Source organism: Telopea speciosissima, chromosome 2, assembly GCF_018873765.1.
Source record: "Telopea speciosissima isolate NSW1024214 ecotype Mountain lineage chromosome 2, Tspe_v1, whole genome shotgun sequence".
Lineage (NCBI taxonomy): Eukaryota > Viridiplantae > Streptophyta > Magnoliopsida > Proteales > Proteaceae > Telopea > Telopea speciosissima.
Window position 1 is genome coordinate 57,541,226 of NC_057917.1, and position 21,994 is coordinate 57,563,219.

Genomic DNA, 21,994 nt, shown 5'->3' on the forward strand with positions numbered 1-21,994 from the left:
AGAAGCAAAAAGAGTATCTCAGCCCTTCCATGTTCTATTTCTACAAGAACCCTGTAAGCATCTATTCCATTTTCATTAACCCATCTACTCTGATCTATTACTTTTCCTTGTTTTTAGTTTCTTTTTCTTAGTAATTGTTTGTTGCGATCACTGTCACCTAGATGTGGCGAAAACAATGTAGGGATTTAACAACCCTAATCACTCATGAATATGTTCATATAGATTTGGAATGCATCAATAATAAAAGAGGAACAAGACATACCCTTTTGGCTGACAACTGAAGTCGATCTCCAAGCTTTTGCCTTCCCAATAGCCAAGCTTTTCTTCTTTCCTAAAAGCCTTCCACAACTTTTTCATTTTGCTCTCCCGTGAGTAGGAATTCTAAAATGATAAGTGACGGCTGTGGGGACCTTAGGATTGAATATATAATATTCTCCTTTATCCTAATCACACTCCCACAATGTGTTAGGTCAGTAATACCCCTAACTTAACCTAGAGTGAATTATTTACTATATAGGCCCAATAAAGATAGTATATATTAATAAAACCCAAAACCCAACAAGCAATCGTCAAATAGACGAACTGCTTGCAGAACTCCACCTTCGTTTTTCTTGATCATGCCATAGCTGATTTTGTTGAGGCTCTGGCTTCCAAGTTACCCGGTGATCTCAAGGTATCTTGATTTGTAATCTCGTACTAGTTGCTTTGTTTGTAATATGGGTTTAGTGGTAATTAGACTTTCGGTCGAATTTGTAGGTTGTTTTCTTCACAAATCCTGGGACTTAAGCCAACGAGTTGGTGATGATGGTGGCTCAATTGTATATTGGTGTTCATGATATCATCTCACTCAGGAACTCATACCATGGCAACGCTGCTGGGACAATTGGAACCACTGCCCAATCTAGCTAGAAGTTCAATGTTATCAAGTATATTCTTGATTAGCGGATTAACTCACTTCTCCTGTTTTCTACCTGGGGTTTTCAATGTTTTGTTTCATCATCAAAATTTTCAATTTGATTTACTTGGAGCCTTGGACCAACTACCTCGGTTTAGTGGGTTCCATGCCTCACAAGAACAACCATTTTGATCAATTTGATTTACTTGGAGCCTTTGAAGCTTTTGATGGGGGGAAGGGAGGGGGGGGGGATAGGTTGTGAAGTTCTGTTGCAACTTGGGAATGGTATATGAACTAGGGTCAGGGTCAATCAGGGTCAATCAGGGTTAATTAGACCCAGTAGGGTGAGCCTGGGCTGGGCTGAGCTTGGCAGCGTTGGGTTTGAGTTGAGTTTTTTAGATCCTGAGTTAGGGTCAAGGCGGGCCTAGACTAAGCTAAAGGGTTCTAGGGTTGGACTAGGGTTTTAAAAATGTTGACTCTGTTTCACCCCTACCCAACGGTTTCTTTAATGATGACCTTGAACCAATCACGTGCCGGGCTTGCTTACATAGCTTTATTCTTGACTTCAACCTGTTGTTTTGTTTAATTTATTGAAATTGCGATTTGAAGGGGTTCAAACTTTGATAGATATAGAAATAATTTCATAAGTACAAATACAAAGATTACTTTAAAAAAACGATGGTAAAACCGTAAAACTAGGAATCAAAGAGAGGAAAGGAGATGCTATGAATATGAATTGTAGCTCCTTGAACGACAAAAGTAAGAAGCCAGAGATGTTTCTATGTAGATTGTCGTTTACGGTTTGTTTGGTCGCTTTCCCACGGGCTGATGGAAAAAGAAAAGAGTAGGAAGGATCGATGGTGGATTGTATTTTCAAGCTCAACATTTTGGTTGTCTCGGTTATTGACTGATGAGAGAATAAAGATTTAAGGCAATGATTTTCTAAAAGTCGCTAGGGTTTCCTATACATTCACACATAGAAATTATTTATTACTATTATTATTATTTTCAAGAGAGAAAATAAAATAATTTAAAAGGAGAATGTTTTATGTTGATGGTGCCCGTGGTTCTTGAATCCAAACATAGAAAAGATGAAATGATCGCCCCACCCCTCGTAAGAGACAGAAATGCCATCCCACTTGATACCAAAAAGTGCTCACATTGGCCCCCACGCATGTAGGGGCCACACTCCCCCACATCTAAACCTCCTCCTAAATTAAAATTTTCATGTGAGGAACCGTAGGAAAACCCGAGAAATGAGTTATGAGACCTACATTGACATTCTCTCTTTCCAGATAAATAAAATATGAGTTCTCTACTGGACAATCCCGTTTCCATCCCTCATTGGTGTGGTTTCCTAGTCTGACATTGCAGGAAATCTTTGTCCGATTTTTTTTTTTAATTTTTATTTTATTATTGAAGGTCAATAATGAGATTAAAAGATAAATAAAAGGAATAGTTTAAATCAAATACTCAGACAGAGATACAACTTCATGCCCCCTAGAGGTCAAGGGATCAACTCTCATATTTCACAGTTATGCCATAAAACATCCCTTTTTGTCCTCTCAAGTCTCAATGGTTAAAAAAAAAACCTCTTGTAACTATAGTTAAAGTCTAATTGGACAATTGATAGGATATACCAAAAAACACAAAAAAATCCCATTAGACAATTGATAGGATACACCCCCCTCACCCCTCCACCCACTCCCAAAAAAAAAAAAAAAAAAATAGAAATCTCCATTTTCATTATTCGCGAGACTTAAAGCATAGATAGAGGATGCAATTCTTTATTTTTTGTGCTAGGTCCATCTTGGAGCCAGAGAGAGACCCACTAGGGGCCAGCAAGGGGGTACAAGGCCACACTTATTATATATACCTACCTACTAATACTATTTTATCTCAAGAAAGGTGAGGGTTTAGGAGTTGAAACCTCGACTTCTTGGATAGATTATTATCCTCTCTAGTTCCTAAAGTGTGGCAATGCCGCAGTGCTAGGTGGAGATGTCGACACCTGGCAGTTGTCGCATCCAACGGTCCGATCTCAGCAACTGCTAGGTGTCAACATCCCCACGTAGCACTGCCACATTGCCACACTTAAAGGAATTGAAGAGGATAATTTTCTCTTATACCACTCCCACTAGGTGGAGGCTAGAAGCTTATCCCCATAGAGGATGTTATTCACACGATGCACACATATAACTCTACGATCTTTTATAAATGTATGGAATTTTTAAGTTTATAGACTCCAATTATGAGACTTGTCATCTTTCACCCTAATGCTTGTAGCCAAAAGACATTTTCTAGTTTATAAACTCGAATTATGAGGTTTGTCATCTTTCACCCTTGTGCTTTTGGCCAAAAGACATTTTCTAATCTGTTAGGAGACAACCATCATATCGTTTCTATTTTAAGGGTGATGCCAAACCAATTTTCATGTTTTAGTAGATTATCCTTAATTACCATTAGAATTTGAGAGTATATAATTAGAAATAGACAAGACATATAGTTTCAAAGCATGTGATTGACAACAAATTAAGGCTATGTTTGGTATGCATTCTTAGAATACATTTTAGGTCGATTCTGCATTCTTAGGAGATAAAACAACTATTTTTTTTCATCCGAGAATGCAAAATCAACTTAGAATGCATTCCAAGAATGCATACCAAACGCTGCCTAAGGTCTAACGTCCGATTTTTTGAAAGAAATTTAAAAGAAAACTACAGTTATAAATTATAACCATGATGGTATCAGATTGGGTGTTTCGGCCGATTGATATTGGTATATTGGTCATGCCCGATATCAATACCTGACTGATCCTATGTCGATTGAACAATAATTATGAGGAAAAAATATGTTTATTTTATTTTAATTTTTATTAAAATTGAAGGCAAAATCGTCCGATTCGATCCAATACAATTGATCCATATCGGTATTAACTGAGAGCAATATAACTTCCCCTCCATGGCGCCATCTCCTTCTCTTCCATTGATCAATTTTTCATATCATTTACCATCACCATCATTCACCATCACCATCATTCACCTCTCTCTCTCTCTCTCTCTCTCTCTCTCATAGCATGCTACATCTGCTGCCTTTTAGTTGTTTCCAGTAGTATCCTCCTCCTCAACCATATGATTTACCTTGCATTTTTGAGAATTAGTCAATAGACATACCTTATAGGCTGGATGTACCTTAGCACAAGTAAGGTTGCTCCATTGCGGTCTAGTAATTGTGGGTTTGAGTAGAAAAACAGCCTCTCCCAAAGCAGGGTTAAGGCTGCGTATATTGTCACCTTCTTCAGACCCCGTAGTGACGAGAGCCTTGTTCACCGTACGCCCTTTTTAGTCAATAGACATACCTTAATGTGGGTGAAGAGAATCAGCCAGGGCCGATCGGGATCCGAATGCCAACTTTTTCTGGCTTCACCATGGCCCAGCCAATGTATATACATAGAAATGAATTAATGACTAATGATTTCTGAGAGTGGACGGGTACAAATCACAATCAGTTCAGTTAGGATCTGGAAATAGACAAGTTAATTAGCCAGTCCAGGGTCAGACCCTGCAAAGGGCGCATGGAACGAACTTGGTTCCACCCTTGGGCCTCAAAGTGAAGCCACATGGGCCCGTCCCTGTTCTGCTAGTCTACGATGCATACATGAAATAGAACTGTGACAAAAAGAGGTATCCATGGCTGGACATAGGCTGCGGAGGTCATTTCTTATGCACAAATATGTATGGAACTATATAGAGTAAGGCCAAATGTTTTCTGTGCCGGGGGGATGCACCAGACACATGGGGTAGGTAAAATGACCACCCTGCCACCCTGAATGGCTGAAAGGACCGCCCCATGTGTCTGGGCGCAGCCTGCGCTCCCAGGCTTAGAACAATCGCCCATAGAGTAATTAATGTTTCTCCTTTATCCTTGCCACCTTTGAGCAGGCTTCGCTAGGTTTGGGCCTACTGGGCTCACTTTGTCTATTGGGCAGGCCCAGACCTGGCCTAAATTGAGAGAGAGAGAGAGAGGTTTTGGACCTTTGGTACAAAATACTTGTAGGTGCTTAGATTTAGTAAGCCTTAAGTTTTTTGATGAAATTAGTAAGCCTTAAGTTAGTATTCTATAGCTAAACAACACAAAGGCCTAAACTAAAAGACTTAATAAATATTTAAATAAAGTAGTTAGTTTTCAACTAAGTTGCTTGGAATTATATTAAGAAGTAGGCACAAAAAGAAATATTTTACTTCACTTTCAACCCCTATATAAGAGAGAACTTTTTTTTTTTTTTTTTTGTTATGCAATTGGATTTTTTATTTAGAAAAATTTGTTTCCGACTGAACAAAGCTTTAATTAACATATTAATGAAGATATATGTTTGGAGTTATAGAATTAAAGTCCCACTTTGGTTTGCACAGGTCCTTGTGCCATATCATATCTATACTCGAGGATCATCAAAAACTATATATACTTAGAGCTCTCCACCTAATGCCATAAGGTTCTGTTTGGACCCTCCAACATGGTATCAAAGCCCATGATTTCTTGTGTTTTTTTTTTCCTTTCGGTGTTATCTTTCCACGTGTATGGAGAATTCTCATTCCACTTATACGTGAGGCCATGAGGGGATATATATTGGGAGTTATAGAGTTGTAATCCCTCATCGGTTTGTCTAAGTTCTTGGTCCCTTCATATATATGAGGAGTTATTTTCACCTATTGCCTTCAGGTTTTAGGTTAAACCCTCCAACATCGTAAATTTTTAATATTAACCCTTTCATTTCTCAATCAATGCATAACCCCCCAATCTGTTCCTGGTGGGACTCCAAAGTTACTCATTCCTAACACATTCACCGATGTATCAAATGGGGTCAATCGGGTTGAGGTCATCGTACAAATGGTTCACACTTGGCCCAATTATGTGGGGTCCTTGTTCTTGCAGATGCCCATGCTTTGCCATGTGGTCTTTGAGGTTGAAAATTTGAAAAGGGTATAAAAGCCAAACGAATCTGTATTATTGAGAGCTTTGGGGGGGGGGGGGGGGATAGAAAGGTATAAAGAGGATCGGATCCTGAAGATTTGAAGTTTGGTAGGGCTATAGTTGGACTTTGTAGTAATTCACATTTAGTTTCTTTCCTTGAAAAGGAATGGAATGGGCCCAAAGGCCAAAGCAGATGCTAACTACCCTTAATTAATGTCTTCATCAGGCTTCATCTTCATGCACAGTCTAGAACCAGCAAAGGGGAATGTGTTTATGAGAAAATGAAAGGTTGCACGTAGTCACCCAATAGATGGGAGTTAATGAATTTCTGATTTTTCCTTAATATTTTCAATAATTGAGAGAGAGAGAGAGAGAGAGAGAGATTCTTATGGGCATGGAAAGATCAGCTGGTGGGACTTAACATTTAAGATGAGAAGGAATAGGGCCTGAGGATAGACAAGGGTGGACAAGAGCATATGGTGGTGTCCTCGTGCGCTTAGCTGCATCTGAAAGCCAGCCTTGCCTGGGGACCGTTTGCTTATGCATAGCAGCCATGTTGAGTTCACATCCCACATAATGCATTTGTCCATGAATTCATGGCAGAGGCACAAGCATGTCCCAACAACAAATACAATCCTCTGGTTTTTATTGTGGGCCTTAGGTTTGTATTTTCTTCTTGTAGCCCATCCTCTTCTTCTTCTTCTTCTTCTTTAAGAGTCTGTTGGCATTCTAGCCTTCCCGCTCCTTTCAGGACCCATACAATACCTCTTAGTTGTGAATATCTGAATAGAATGAACTGGCCCTTGTGGATATCTTTGCTTCGGAACAAAACAATGGAAGTGGCAAAGACAAGTGCTTTATATTTGTCCTTCAAAGCGAGAGCGGAAGATAGTAGGTTGCTTTTGATATCTCATGAGCTGAGATTTCCATCAAGAAAAACATAGAAACTTGTAATAGAACGCCTAGTGTCAGGACACCTTACCCAATCAACATCAGAGTAGGCAGCGAGAGAGTTAAGGGGTCCTCGTTGAAGAGGAAGATGTAATGGGATAGAACCCTTGAGATAAGGAAGAATGCGCATCATAGTTTGCTTGTGGGAAGTACAGGGGACACGCATAAATTGACAGACATGATTGAAGCTGAATATGATATTAGGCCGAGTACATGTTAAATACTGAAGAACACCCACAATTTGTCTATATATATGTGAGAGTCTTCAGTAAAGAATATACCACTTTCATATAACGAGAGACGTGAATTAGAAGCAAGAGGTGTAGCACATGGTTTGGCATTAAGCATTTCAATCCACTGGAGTAGCTCCAAGATGTATTTAGTTTGAGATAGAGAAATGCAAGAAACAATGGGTTGCACTTCAATGCAAAGAAAGCAGTGTAACACCCCCACATAAGACATAGCATGTTAGATTTTTCTAATGTTGATATGTGGGTTTGATTAATTATTGGGACAGTCATTGATGGGAATTAAAATATATGGGCTGATGTGGCTGGCTACTTGTTATTCTTGAGATGGGCCAGACCAGCCCACTGTGGAAGTAGGTTAGGGTTTGGGAGTATTATAAATACTTTTGATAAGAGTCCCTACAGTCACTTTTCTCTTTTCTCCTTTTTTCCACAAAAAAGAGAACTCTACGGGAAATTTAGAGACTGTAGAAGATTGCCATCGCGGCTATTCAAGTTTGGTTGTGGATTCGCAATCGTTTTTCATCAACACATGTAGGTGTAAGGTACATGCCGTTTCTCCCATATTCTTTATCCAATCGTGTTTTGGTTTACTGTATGGAAATTGTGTAGGGTATCACGAAAAACCCAAGGATTTTCTAACATAGCAAACTAAGAAGAAAGAAACTAAATAAGAATACTTCGTTGAGTGGAGGAGCTTTTGGTGTGCACAATACATTGAGATATAAAAGTAGAAGGACCAAGTTTCCCTCCACCCATGGTGAATGGGATCTCATTCACCGAGGGAAGGGAAAAGGCGGGAATGGATATTAGGAGGGTATTTTGGAACATATCAAAACCCTAGGAGGGGTTTGTGAACCCTAGGATGGTGGGTGAACCGTTCTCTATAGGTGGAGGAAAACTTTGTCCTATAAAATATATGGGCAAGAGATCATTGGGCAAGAGATCATTGTCTGGTCATGTAGTCTACACCAGTGCGGGAGCCAATGAAAGGGCACATAGGGGCATCGACATAGATGTGATTTTAGATTTCATGGGGGGCTGGGTGCTAAATTCATGTGCTCCTATGTTTGGGTGCAGGAGCCACATGACCAAGTAGCATTCTTTTTCCCATAATATATTATGGGCTGATGTTCTCTATGCGGCAACGCAGCCTGTGCCTAGACACATGGATCTACCTTTTAGGGGGCATGATGGTCATTTTTCCCACCCCCCATGTGTCTGGGTGCAGCCTACGCCCCCGACAAAGAAAACATTCTCCCATATATTATATAGCAAAATGTGTCTGATCCCTGAGTCAGTGCCAGAAATTTCCATCCCTGAGGGCCAAGGTATCTCAGCCCCGATCCTATTCAGGCTAAGAGTGGACCAGGGTGGGTTCGGGCCGATAGGACCAAACTTGCACCCCTAATTGTGGGCGAAAAATGTTTTCTTATAGGATGAGCAATCATGCGAATATAGTAGGATCAGTGAAGCCAGGAAGCAGAGTTGGACTTGGAAGAGAAATCAAATTCGGCAAGGTTGGTCAAATTAGGAGAACACCATGATACTCATTTGACCCTACAACTTCACAGTCGCTATCTCTCTCGGAGAAGAAATGCAGGTATTTAAAAAAACAAAAAAAAAAAGAAAAAGAAAAAAAAGAAACATGATTCTCCCTATCAAGTTTGACTCGCCTAAATCACAAACTGCCATGATATTCTGTTCGCAGATGTTCTAAGGCCTTCCCAGGCTGATTTCACCGTGAAATTTCCCAGCTTAGATAACCATAATACTCATTTGATCCTAAAACTTTAAAGTCGCTAGACAATAAGAAAAAAAATGATACGCCCAAACCAAGTTTGACTTGCCTAGGTCACCAGGTTTTGAGGAGGGCGAGTCAAGTCAATAAACCTGATTTCCCAACTATGAAACTAATAAGATTCATTTTTCCCATGAACTTGCATGCATGTATTTACATTTAAATAATTTAATCAATCTTATAATCATGTGAAGCATGCCATATCCTCATCAAATCAGTTCCTTATACTTAAAAATAGGAACTATAAACATGCATGCTTTTACTAACACTTAATACCATAGGAAATAATATTTCATCACTTATCAATTAAAATGCCATATGTGTATGTTTCTACTTTCTATCCCATGTGACAAGAATACATAAAACTTCATATATTTTAATTACAACAACAACAACAACCCACTATTAATTCTAAGCTAATTTGCATACTAGCAAATCTTAGTGGCAATATCGTAAATATTAGCAAATTTGCATGTGATAAAATTCATGCATATCATCCTGCAAAATATTCATAAAATCGATCCCTTCTTCAGAGTATGCTATTCCAATAAAAATTCCATTCAAATATCCAGCTATTTGCAAACAAAAATATGTACATGATACATCACATACTTGAGTTCTTTTAACATAACACAATGATAATTCTAGTCAAACTTCTCAACAAGAAAAATTCCCACTAGACAAACATAATCTTCAAAATTATAGCAAACAATCATGTCTGATATCATGAATATATCCATAAAAAATTATATGTTTTAAGTAATCAATTGGCTGCCAATTACCATGTAAATCTACACATGTTTTCCCAATTTACTTTCACCTTCACTGCATCACCTCTCCCATGCATAGCAATTTGTTTCAGCTCTATAATGGTTGCTCAAATCGAATGTTATGTCTGTGTGTGTGTGAGAGAGAGAGATAGACAGAAATTTTATAGGTTTCAAAACCCTAACTCAACCTGGGAGGTTTCTTGAATGTATTTCTCATTCTTTCTTGGATTTTCATCCTCTTAAGTGTGGTGCACTGCCCAGAGCATCGGACGGTGCCCACTACACTTGTGAGCATATATTGTTCATCCCCTTCCCCCCCCCAAAAAAAGCCTCCGCTCATGGAGCCAGTGTGCCACTGAGATGTATCCGTACATAAAATACCTACTAAAAAAAGTCATGATCGAAGGCTGGTTTAGCCAATTGAAATGAAGTAGGGATTCTATAAAACCTACTACCTAAACTATTAACTCTATGGCAGCCTGCCTATCTCTTCCAAAATCTATTGCAGACCGTAAATGGCTGGAGATTAAGGGGGGAATCTATAATCTAGATAATAAGATTATAATAAGCCTTAGATTTGCTACAGCTAACCCAGGTCTATGCTTAAGATTAATTAACCTATGGAAAACCTTATTATACTCCAAAATCTAGCCCTAAGGGGGCCTGGTTCAAATGGGGCCTATTAGTGTTCGAACGGGCTCAGTCAAGCCAGGCAAGGTTTGATCAATTTTTAGCCTAGAAAACTTGATAGGGTGTTGCCATATCTCTACCCCTAAACCCATACACTTAGGCAGGACTGGACTGGACTGGACTGAAACCCATATCTAGCGGAAAATCAAGGTTGTGTTTGGTATGCATTCTAAGAATAGATTCTAGGTCTAGAACTCTAAAACGCATTCTGAAATCTATTTTTTTCTCTAGTTTCTCGCTTTCAGAATGCGTTTTAAACCCAAAATGATCTATTCCAAGAATTCATACCAAACACAGCCGTCGAATATTTGTGACTCTAGCCCATAATTTCTAAACAACATCACACGTTCAAAGTTCAAACCACTCAAGGCATCGGTGTTTCATCATAAGTTACAATATTATGATATTTTCGGCCAAAGTACGGGACCGATGTGGTAGATCTAGACTGTCCAAATCATGGGGAAACCTTTTCAATGCTAGATCTGGTACATTCTTTATTTTTTTCTTTCTATGCGTTAACCATTCTATATTCAAACTCATCAGTACGTGGTGATTTAGAGAAGTAGGATTTATTGTTTAATTCAACAATGGGTTTGACCTATTTCTAATTGGTGGATTGAACACATATATAAAAAAAATATAGGTCCAGGCCCATTGGAAATAAAAGATAAAAATGTTGCCCAGTTCTCGTCAGTCAATAATATTCGTATTCGTATTATATCAAATCTTGGTGATCTGATCTAATTTATAATATAGGGCCGACATGGATAAAGGCAGTGAACATGTGTTCGATACGGTGTACGAAATCTGCCAAGAACGGTCTTGGTTAGCCACATCATCTGTCACGAACAGTCTAGGGTTAGCTACATCATCCGTCTACGTGGCACAAAACTGAAACAAGATCGTGTATTTGGAAAAGGAATCTAGACGAAGGATATCAATTTTGGATCAAAACCAGGAACCAAATCAGAATCGGAATTGACCCACTCAATAGCTTTTTGGTTTAATTCCGGATTTACCAATTAGGAATCGGTGGAACTGGAACAAATTCATTATCCTAACCCTATATATTATATAATTCTTAAGATTCCTAAGGTCAAAGCTAAGGTCAAATCTTTATTTTTTAAAAATTTTTCAATTTTGACTGGGACCACTTGTCTCATAAACTATTTTACTAAAGATTTGGCTATAAATTTAAAAGTCCATTTGGGAATACTAACTTAAGAATATACCTTAAAATAATTCTAACTTATGAGGGTGGTGGTGGTGTTCCTTCTTATTAATTAATACAAAACAAGAGGTAATATATATATTTGGAATGCCTTCGCTGATTGGTTTGGCTTCGTTTGGGAGCGCCCCTCTAGCATCCTTGACTTTTTTGAGTGGTGGAAAGGAAAACTTAGAGCATCTAATCTGAGAGACCCATGGGCAGCAGGTGCTATTGTTGTGTTGCAACTCTGTGGGAAGAGAGAAATAAAAGGCGCCATGAGGGGACTCATCGGAGCATGAAGCAAGTCCTGGAATGCGTGAAAGGGGAGCTGCAAGAGTGCAAGTTTGTGATTAGAGGGGTCAAGAGCGTTCAAGATCTGAGGTGTGTCAAAACTATTGGTTTGGTTTCTTCTAATGACACAGGTAGGGGGATCTTGGAAGTGTTTTGGTGTAAGCCGGATCCAAACTGGATCAGGCTCAACATTGATGGCAGTTTGTTGGGCAACCCTGGCAGGGCTGGGGCGGGGGGCGTGTTTCCCAACCACCAGGCCCAAGTGGTGTTCTCGTATGGAAAATACCTAGGCATTTCCTATAGCTTCGAAGCTGAAATTGAAGCTCTGATGGATGGGCTCTTTGTTGTTAGGGAGAGTGGGTTCAGAGAAATTTGGATCGAATCGGATTCGGCGGCTTTGGTTCTCTCTATTCAGAAATCTAATATTCCTTGGTTTGCTCTCCAAAGGTGGCAGGTGATTAAACCGTACCTTAACTCCTGCAAATGGAAAATTACGCATTGTTTCAGAGAAGCGAACCATATTGCGGACTACTTGGCTAAGCAAGCGGCAAAAACGGACACATCCCTGAATAGCCATACCTTCCCTAGCCATATTAATGAGCTTCTGGGCTGTGATGCTATGGGTTTGCCTAGCTACGTACAGATTTTTGTAGGGCCGGGTAGAGTGATCGCCTCTGCCTGGTTGGTTTCTTTATAGTTGTTTCCTTCGTTGTAAGGGGCTACGCCCTTTTCCTTGGTTTGTTTTCCTTTTTTCTTTCTTTTTCCTTAATGCAATGACCCTTTAGCCAAAAACAAAAAAGGTAATATATATATTAGTTCTATGATTTGAGAAAAAAATGAAACATATCTCATGTAATTGAAATTAGTGTCTTATTATAATATTATTAAATATATGTAGCATGTGTTAGGGGGCTATTTAAAAAAATTTGGACTGTTTGGAACCGTTTTGGAACCGGAATTGGCCCACCCATTGGTTAGTGGTCCTAGATCTCAAGTTTGGAATCGATTAGCTTATTGGTCATGTTCTGATCCTCACCCATTAGGGCGGGAACCGTTAAGGAACCGGACCAGTAATCTAGAACCAAACCAATTGACACCCCTAATCTAGACAATCTATGTTTATTAGTTTATGGCAAGAGTTCTCTGTGGAAGGCGGTCATTACTCTCACTACCGCCTTTCATCGTGGCAAGGCGGTCATTTCCCCTCCTCTGTGCTGGGCACAAGGCACGGCATACAATACCTTACGTACATGGCTTTCAGAGTCTCTCTCTCTCTTCTCTCCTTATTTAATGACGTTAGTCCTTCTATATGTGAATCAATGCGCACAAATCTCATCTCCTCCTCTAGGCACGTATAGCCGCGTATGATGCCAATATAAGGGGGCAACTTATCGATCCCTTTTCCTTTATATATATAGAAAGATTCCCAAAACCATTGTCATATTCTCCTGGTGATGTCTAGGTTATTTTTGTATTACATTACGTCCCCCTCCTCTTCATTTAAAATTGAAAGACTAGCTAGTACTTGGAATGAAATATATTCTTAAAAAGCTTAGATTAAGCAAACCACTTATATATATGTACTAAAATGAGCTTATCCTATGATTTTGCAATCCACTTAAGAATAGCCTCTTCGCTACAACTGTTCTGTGTACATCTTCAAGATCTTCTTGTGTCCATGTTTATTGGAAAAGATCTTGAAACAGATGTTCGTAGGAAGAGATGGTGGTTTATTATCTTAATTAGAACATTGTTTAAATGTAAATTAAGGACGAAAACCAACAAGCCAATAATTGATTAATTACTAAATTCGAAGACAAGGAATGCATGCAGATCGAGAATTAAAAGAAAATGGCCCCACGACAGGTTCAGTTCGAATACTTTTTCCAAGTTCATGGCATGGAACAAGGCAATCTCCTTCAACAGGCCAGGAATCGCTCTCCTTTCAATGCTTTAATGCTTAATTTTTCCATTTTTCTATTTGAAGAGACTAAACATGTGGTTGGTGATGGATCTTCATCGGGTACGGGGAATGATAAAAATTCAATGTTCATGTGGTTTTAGTCAAATTTTTTAAATTATAGATATTTAAATCTCTATGGCTACGTATTGTCCATGTTTAGAGATTAGAACCCTTTTGAAGAGATAGGCTACTTCAAATCTGAATTAATACAAAACCAGTAGAACCCATTTAACTATGTTAGAGATGTCTAAAATAATGAAAGAAAATATTGTACCAATTAAACAGAAAAAAAAAAAAAAAAGGTTATATAGATGGATGAGAGTATAAATAGATACAAGTGCAACCTTAGTCGGTTGTGATGAGATAAGAAGGATGAGATGTACAAGAGATACAGATAGCAAGAGGATAATGACAATGTGTAACTTTCCTTAGGGAGCTCTACCGAATATTGAGTTCCCTTCTGGATGGGATACTTAATATTGGTCAATACATCCCCTTAAGTTGAAGGTCGGTGACAACTGATATTTAACTTGTCCCTTAGAAATTGGAATCAGGCAGGTCAAGGGATTTGTAAGAATGTTTGCAAGCTAGTCTTTAGAGGAGATAAATTGAACCGATAGTTGTTACTGTGTCACGTACCTTATCCCGAATGAAATGGAAATCAATTTCAATGTATTTTGTTCGGGCTTGGAAGACTGGGTTGGTGGAGAGATATGTCACGCTAATGTTATCATACCACAAGATTGGAGGGGTATGCATTGGGAAACCAAGTTCACGAAAGAGGGACTCAAGCTAAATTAACTCTGCAAATGGATCCACATTGGCATTGTACTCAGCCTCGGTGGATGAATGGGCCACTGTTTTCTGTTTCTTAGAATTTCAGGAGATCAGATTGGAGCCAAGATAAACCACATAACCACCAGTAGATTTTCTGTCAATACCATCGCTAGCCCAATTAGCATCTGAATAAGCCTATAAACTGAATCCTAACAAGCGATCAAGTAACAATCCATGATCATGAGTGTGTTTAAGATAGCGCAGAATTTGTTTTGTCATGGACCAATGCCCTTCCGTCAGAGCTTGCATGAATTGGCATACTCGATCTGTTGACAGCAAAGGAGATATCAGACTTGGTTAAAGTGACACACTGGAGAGCACCCACTACCGATCTGTATTGAGTAGGGTCAGTCATAGAAGTACCTCTTGAAGAAGATTATTTCACACTATAGCCATAGGGGTTGACATGGGTTTACAGTCGGTCATGCCGGCGTGATGGAGAAGACCCTTGATCTACCATGCCTGAGAGAGTAAGAGGCATCTAGGATGTGAAAGAGCTTCAATGCCCAAGAAGAAGTTCAGAGGACTCGGATCTTTTATCGAGAATTCTTGGGAAAGTTGATCTATAAGCTAATGAACCTGAGAAGAAGCATTCCCTATGACCAAAATGTCATCAACATAAATAAGTACATAAATCATCTGGGATCCCTTGTGATAAATGAAAAGGGAGGGATCAGTTTGGAAGGCACAAAATCCAATCTTCACTAGAAATTGTGACAGCCTATGAAACCAGACACGTGGAGCCTGTTTAAGATCATAAAAAGATTTGTGTAGACAGCAGACATGATGAAGACGATTAGGTTCTGCAAACCGTGGGGTTATGTCATATAAACTTCCTCAATGAGATGACCACGAAGGAAGCATTTTGGGCATCCAATTGTCTAATCGACCACTCCTTATTGATGGCAATAACAAGGATAGTGCAGATTGTGGTTGCTTTGACCACAAGGCTTAAGGTATCTATATAATTGACACCAAGTTGCTGGTGAAACCCCTTAGCAATAAGATGGGCTTTATACCATTCCAAATTGTCATCAGCCTTCCGTTTAACACAGTAAACCCACTTGCCTCCCACTAAATTCATTTCAGGTTTTGGGGGAACCAACAATGTCCATGTGTTGTTTCAGATCAGTGCATTAAATTCCTCTACCATGGCAGTGCGCCATTCTAGAAGTTTGGAGGCTTGAGAGAAGCAAGTTGATTCGGTGGATGGAGGTAAGGGGGAGTGACAATGGTCCGTGAAAAGACATACCCTAATTACTATAAGTGTATGTGTTGCTTATTGGACATTATACGCTCTTGAATTGACGAACCCTAAATTACTATAAACATATGTGTTGCTTCAATTACCACCAATATATCTATCACAATTAGGTTCACAATTTCATGAGTCTTGTGAGTAATGACCCTTTAATTGAAGAGATTGGAGTGGTTATAGGCTACTTCAAATATGGATTACAGAACCAATAAAGTCCATATGAGATTATGAGTCATAAAATTGGGGTTGGGGGGGGGGGGGGGGTGGGGGAGGGTACCAATTAAGAAAAGATTTAAAAACTGATTTGATGGATCTAATGATATTATCATCAATAAGTAGTCTTTATATTTTAAGCCATTCAACTGTAAGAACTAATGTGTTAGAGATGGGGTTTATTGGACATAGAAGAATATATCCACTACTGAATGGTATATATTTTGGTTCCAGTACCACCAATGTATCTAAAACACAACATATGGAACATTACTAAAAAAAGAATACCATCATTATTATAACAGCTAATTAATTTAATTAACTGTAGAAACAATAATAACTGTTCAAATTCCAAGCCATTAATTATCACATTATTTTAGTTTAACCTACCTTGTTGCAAATGATGAAGCAAAAGGGGTTATTAGACCCACTCTAGCTAAATTCTGTAATCAGGGTTGAGGGGGGGGGGGGGGGGGGGACCTGTAATGGAAGTCAAGGGTTCAAGATTAGATTAATTTATCAAAAAACTGTCCAAGCATGACATAAGATAGAGTAAGAATCCCACGTGCTTGAAGGCTTGGAAGTTAGAAGGAAAGCAGGGAGAGAAGAGGAGAATAGAGGAGATCGAATAGAGGAGAGGAGAGAAGAGGAGAGAGTCTTCAATTCACTCTTAAATAGTCAAATGGGTTCAGTTTCCAGTGAAGAGTAATCTAATTTGAGGAATCTATAAGACGTGGGATTGCGAAAGATCCGGCGATTCTTCTGCTGCTTTGCTCTTAATCTCCTCCTCCTCTTCTTCAAACCCCACCATTCACTTCTGCCAGCTAACAATCCCCAAAACCCACAGAATTGAAAAACAAAATATTTATTATTATTTTTTTCTGCAATTTCTCATATCTATCTCTATCTCCTGATCCCATAAATCCAAGCCATGGATTTTAACTCAACTACTCTCTCATACAAGATCTTTATAACTCATGACCAACTCTTATCTATTTAAGGAGTAGAAGAATTTCATCTAAGCAAGAAGAGAAAAAACCCCTCAACAAAAATCTTATTCCTTGCCATCTACTAGCCCTCAATAAGAAATTTGTTCCTTTCCATCTACTACTCTTGAGCCTTAGCTTTCCTTTAGCAGGTGCAGCTCCACCTCCAGTTCTAACTGCTCTCTTTTGATGAAAATTGCGAAAGACCACGCAACACAGGACTCCCATATGGCTCTTCTTCAAGGGTGTTCCTTCTATGTAGGAGGAGGAGGAGGAGGAGGAGGAGGACTTCTTGATGAACCTTCATCTCAAGGTTTATTCGGTTTCGAGAACGATCGTCAGAGTGTGCTTGAAGAAGGGGAGAGCTCAGACAATACAAGTGGTAGTGATTCTGTCAAGAATTTCGCTTTCAGTCGACTTCCTTCTCTTTCTGCTCCAAGCAATTCAAATAACACAAGCTTTGGGTTCGGAACCACAACAAATTCTCTACCAGAAGAAGCTCAATCTGTTATCAACTTCAAAACTGGTTATGGTAATTGGGGGAGACCAAGTGAGTCATTGCTTAGCTTCAACAACAGTATTAGTTACCCAAAAATTAACCAGCAAGAAGAGTACTCAATTTGGGCAGATGCTATGGACAAGAGTAACTTGTGGAATCAACTTAATCCAAACTGTAGTATTATTGATCAATTTCGCGCATCTGAGGATCCTAACTCTTTCGAGATATCGAGTGGTTACAGTGTTCATGAGCAGTCTGGAGGACTTGAAACATACTCCAACAAGCGACCTTTCATGGTATTTTATTTGCTCCCCAATATTTTTAGTCCTCTTTCTATCCTAAATAGGTAGTTGGGTATTATACTACCAAGTTAGTTGAAGTAATTAGTGACAAGAATATTGTTGCAGAGTGATGAAATGCAAGATCTCAAGAGGCAGTGCAGTGGTGTGCCTAGGAAGCCTAAACCCAAGTCATCAGTTCCATCCAAGGACCCACAAAGTATTGCAGCTAAGGTTTAATTACTTCTTTGACCCAATCAATATGAAGCTTCATTACAATGTTTATATAGAAATGCTAAAAGCTTAATTGTGTCTCAGAATCGAAGAGAAAGAATTAGTGAGAGGTTGAAGATATTGCAGGATCTAGTACCCAATGGAGCAAAGGTTTGATTCCTATCTAGTTCTTTACCCAACCTTTGTTTTTTTTTTTTTTTAAAAAAATTTTGTATTGGGTCTTTGGAGGTGATGATAATAGTCTCCCTTTCTTTGATCTTATTACTTTAGGTTGATTTGGTTACCATGCTAGAGAAGGCCATCAGTTATGTCAAGTTTCTTCAATTGCAAGTGAAGGTGATTTCTCAACTCCATTATTTCAAAAAATTCTCTCTAACCTTAAAGAGTATATAGGGATAGCAATATAATAAGAATTATGTTTGGCTTCAGGTTTTGGCTATGGATGAATTTTGGCCGGCTCAAGGTGGAAAAGCTCCTGAGGTTTCTCAAGTAAAGGATGCCATTGATGCAATTCTCTCATCAAATAAAGATAGAAATTCAAGCTCAAGCTCAAAATAAGAGATCCATGTTAGAAGAAGAAGAAGAAGTCAAAGACAAGAAATTAAAAAAAATAAAAAAAGGAAGGTTCTAGGGCCAACATCACAGGCAAAATTGTCTTTGGACTTTTAGTAAAAAAAGGTTCTAAATGGATGTAGTCTTTATTTCTCAGCTATCCTAGTCTTCTTCTTCTGAAGTTCTATAATTGTGTAGTAGTTTTCCTTAAAACTTTTTGACATGTAAGGACAACTGAGGCTGCAAACTAGGCCAAATTTTAGCTTTATGAGAGGATCTGTCCTTTTGTTGTGTTACAGATATAAAGACAAAAGGTGGAATTCTCACATTCCATTTAGCTCCATATTTTTAGATTCTATTATGTTCCCTTTTGGGTCCCTTTCGAGTTGGTTTTGTGATTAGTATTAAACTTCTTCAGTGACCACTTAGATAGAAGTCCTCATATATAACAAAGCAATGAAAAGTACAACTTGAGGATATAAAACCACACTTTAGGTAGCTTAATTATGTCATTAACAAGTGGGACACTAATATGTGTTCCTTTTTCAACTCAGTGAAATTTAAATTTAGCTTTAAATATGGTGTTTTACCAAGTGGGATTTAGCCATAAACTAGGAGTTCCATTTATTAAACAGAAGCATCCAATCATATAAATGAAATATTGATTGCAAGATTAATTCATTGTATTTGTCGTGATTTAAAATATAAAATGAACAATCACGATGCAAATCAAAGTTAAAGAATGTCAAAACTTAATGATTGAATTGTGTCTTTCAAATTAGTATCTTTTAAAAGCTTCGGATTGTTTGATCTTAGAGCACCCTATCCATCGTGTTTGCCATGTTTTAAATGGCTAATTGAATGGCCATAATCCAAATCAAATATTCAAAATATTAAACTTTTGGTTGAATAATATCTTTTCAATTAAAATCTTTTAGAAGCTTCTGATGATCTAATATTAGATCAAGTTATATCATTGTGTTTAACGCTCTATAAACGGTCATGATTTAAATCAAAAGGTAAAAACTATCAAAACATAATGTTCAATCGAATCATCCCAATTAATATATTTTTAATAGATTCAAAAACAACATGGGGTATTTTGGACACTTCATCATCATCTGTTAACATATACTAACCTTGTTTATGCTTGGCGTATCACTGACATCGATTTTTAATGTTAGGAACTAGACCTGTAGATACTTTGAACATGTGGGACCTAATATGTAATATACCCTTTTAATCATTAACGGTATGGCTTGCTTGAATTTCCCCCTTCTTTTTGGTTGGCTGGTTTAGGAGGATGTGCTTCGGTCAAGGGGTCCCCGGTTCAAATCCCCATGATTGAAGTGTAACACGTGGTGGGGGGAGGTTTTATGTAAACGGGGTTTTCTATTGAGCCTGAACCGTAAACCCGGGCAGGTTCAAGGGCTCCCTTGTTAGCCAAACAAAAAAATAAAGAGTGATTGAACTATATTAAGCACATAACAAGATGTTGATTAAACATGGGGACCAGAGGTGTTTGGCTAGTTCTTGTTGGTTTCCATTCCTTTATAGAACTCAAATCCCATCACATATTCTTCATTGACAACCAACCTTTAAAAACTCTCTCTCTCTCTCTCTCTCTCTCTCTCTCTCTCTCAATATGAGAGAGACTTGAATTTCTTAAAACAAATTAACAAAGTTTCGTCAATTTGGTGTCTTTTTGGACTGGTTTTAATATTAGAGCCTAGGTGGAACTGTGTATCACCCAAGTCGCATTGATCTCAAGCTGTAGCCATAGAAAGGCGTTAGGCGTATCGAGGACTGTATCGTGTTGACAGATACCATTCAAATGTTCTCTATGGCAAACATGTTTAGATCTGCTTCAAGAAGGTTATCAATTGATTCACCCATATCTTCTAAGAATATGGTTCATAATTCTGACCATAGCAACCTCCTTTATTATGGTCAAAGGATTATCTCAAATGGTACTCCTTAGTACCCCTTTCCTAAATATGCTATATTCTGTGCAACGAAGTGATGAAATAGTAAAAAAAAAAAACATCCATCTTTACCTCTCGAAGCATTAAGAAAGCTTAACCTCCCGAAGCATTAAGAAAGCATCTTGTGGATGCACTTGCCGAAGAAGAAGAAGATGTCATGTCTCTATCAGCGGATGAGAATACTTTTGATCTTACACAAGAAATATGATTATCTAATAACAAGTGCTTAAAATCAGCTCTGATACCAGAAATTGCCCAAAAAGACACCAAAATGACAAAACTTTGTTAATTTGTTCTAAGAAATTCAAGTCTCTCTTCTGTTTCCCGTACCTCTAATTCTAATAATGAAATCATAGTTTTATAAGAAGTAATCTCACTGAACAAGAAAGGAGGAGGATTGAGCCCCTGCAGTCATAGATAACTTATCCTAGACTCGTTATATTCTATATAATCTTTAAGTTGAATAATCTGTGCTTTTAGATTGGTAATATACCAAATAGTGAAACAGATCTATTCGATCACTCTCTGCATTATAACAATAACATATTGTTTGTTGTGTATATTTTAATTTCTCTAACCTAAGGCTGGCTTTATTGAATCTATTCAAGAATTAGATACTCTGTATCACCCAAGTCGCACTGACTTGGTATCCTTTTAATGCATACCGAATTCTGAAACTTAATATTTTAGTTTCTGAGATTCAGATCTGTGCGGTGTCTCTCACTTCACAACCCCTTATCACTCCCTTCTGTTCTTAATTAGTTTGCAAAAACTTTAAGAACCAAAGTCTTAACCCTTTCTGTTTTCTTCGAAACCCATTTTAAATCCCCTAATCTTATATTCTAGTACAAAGTTATCCCTAAAATACTACCTGGAGATCATTCTGCCAGAATCTCTAGTTGGAGAAGTACTTTTCCAATCCATTTTTTATTAAGCAATCCCATAGGGGTGATTGCATCATTTGATATCAGAGCTTAAGAGAAGAGGATCAGTCATCGCGGCCCCATTTCACCCATTTTTATTCCTAATTTTAGAAAACCCAAAGAACAAAAGTTTTAACCTTATTTGTTAACTTTCATCCCCAACTTGAATTACCTCAAAATGAGTCATATAATGAAAAACATCCTTATTTTACTACAGTAGTGTCAATCTGTCCGGATCACTGTTAGCAAAAACGCGTTTTAAACGCCGTTCTCGTATTTGGCCGTTTAAAACTTGTTTCCCCGTATGCTTCCCAAACATACAGGAAAAAATGGGAACGGCTGGTTTTCACGTTTTAAACATCCGTTTAATACGCGTATACGTTTTTTAATGGTATAAATGTAATTGTGATATAATTTTTAGAATTAAAAAAAAAAACCC

The 21,994-nt window shown here is 38.2% G+C and overlaps 1 protein-coding gene and 1 long non-coding RNA gene across 2 annotated transcripts; both read left to right on the forward strand.

Moving 5' to 3' along the window:
- Window positions 1-790: 790 nt before the first annotated feature.
- Window positions 791-17,409, forward strand: LOC122653144. Its single transcript, XR_006331719.1, has 3 exons — window positions 791-926; window positions 10,388-10,390; window positions 17,398-17,409. It is a non-coding gene; the product is annotated as an uncharacterized LOC122653144 (long non-coding RNA).
- On the forward strand, window positions 11,832-18,653 carry LOC122650916 (transcription factor RHD6-like). The gene is made up of 6 exons (XM_043844278.1): window positions 11,832-12,450; window positions 17,347-17,879; window positions 17,991-18,095; window positions 18,180-18,245; window positions 18,366-18,431; window positions 18,525-18,653. Exons 1-6 carry the CDS (start codon window positions 11,832-11,834, stop codon window positions 18,651-18,653), a joined length of 1,518 nt encoding a protein of 505 aa, XP_043700213.1.
- Window positions 18,654-21,994: the final 3,341 nt, after the last annotated feature.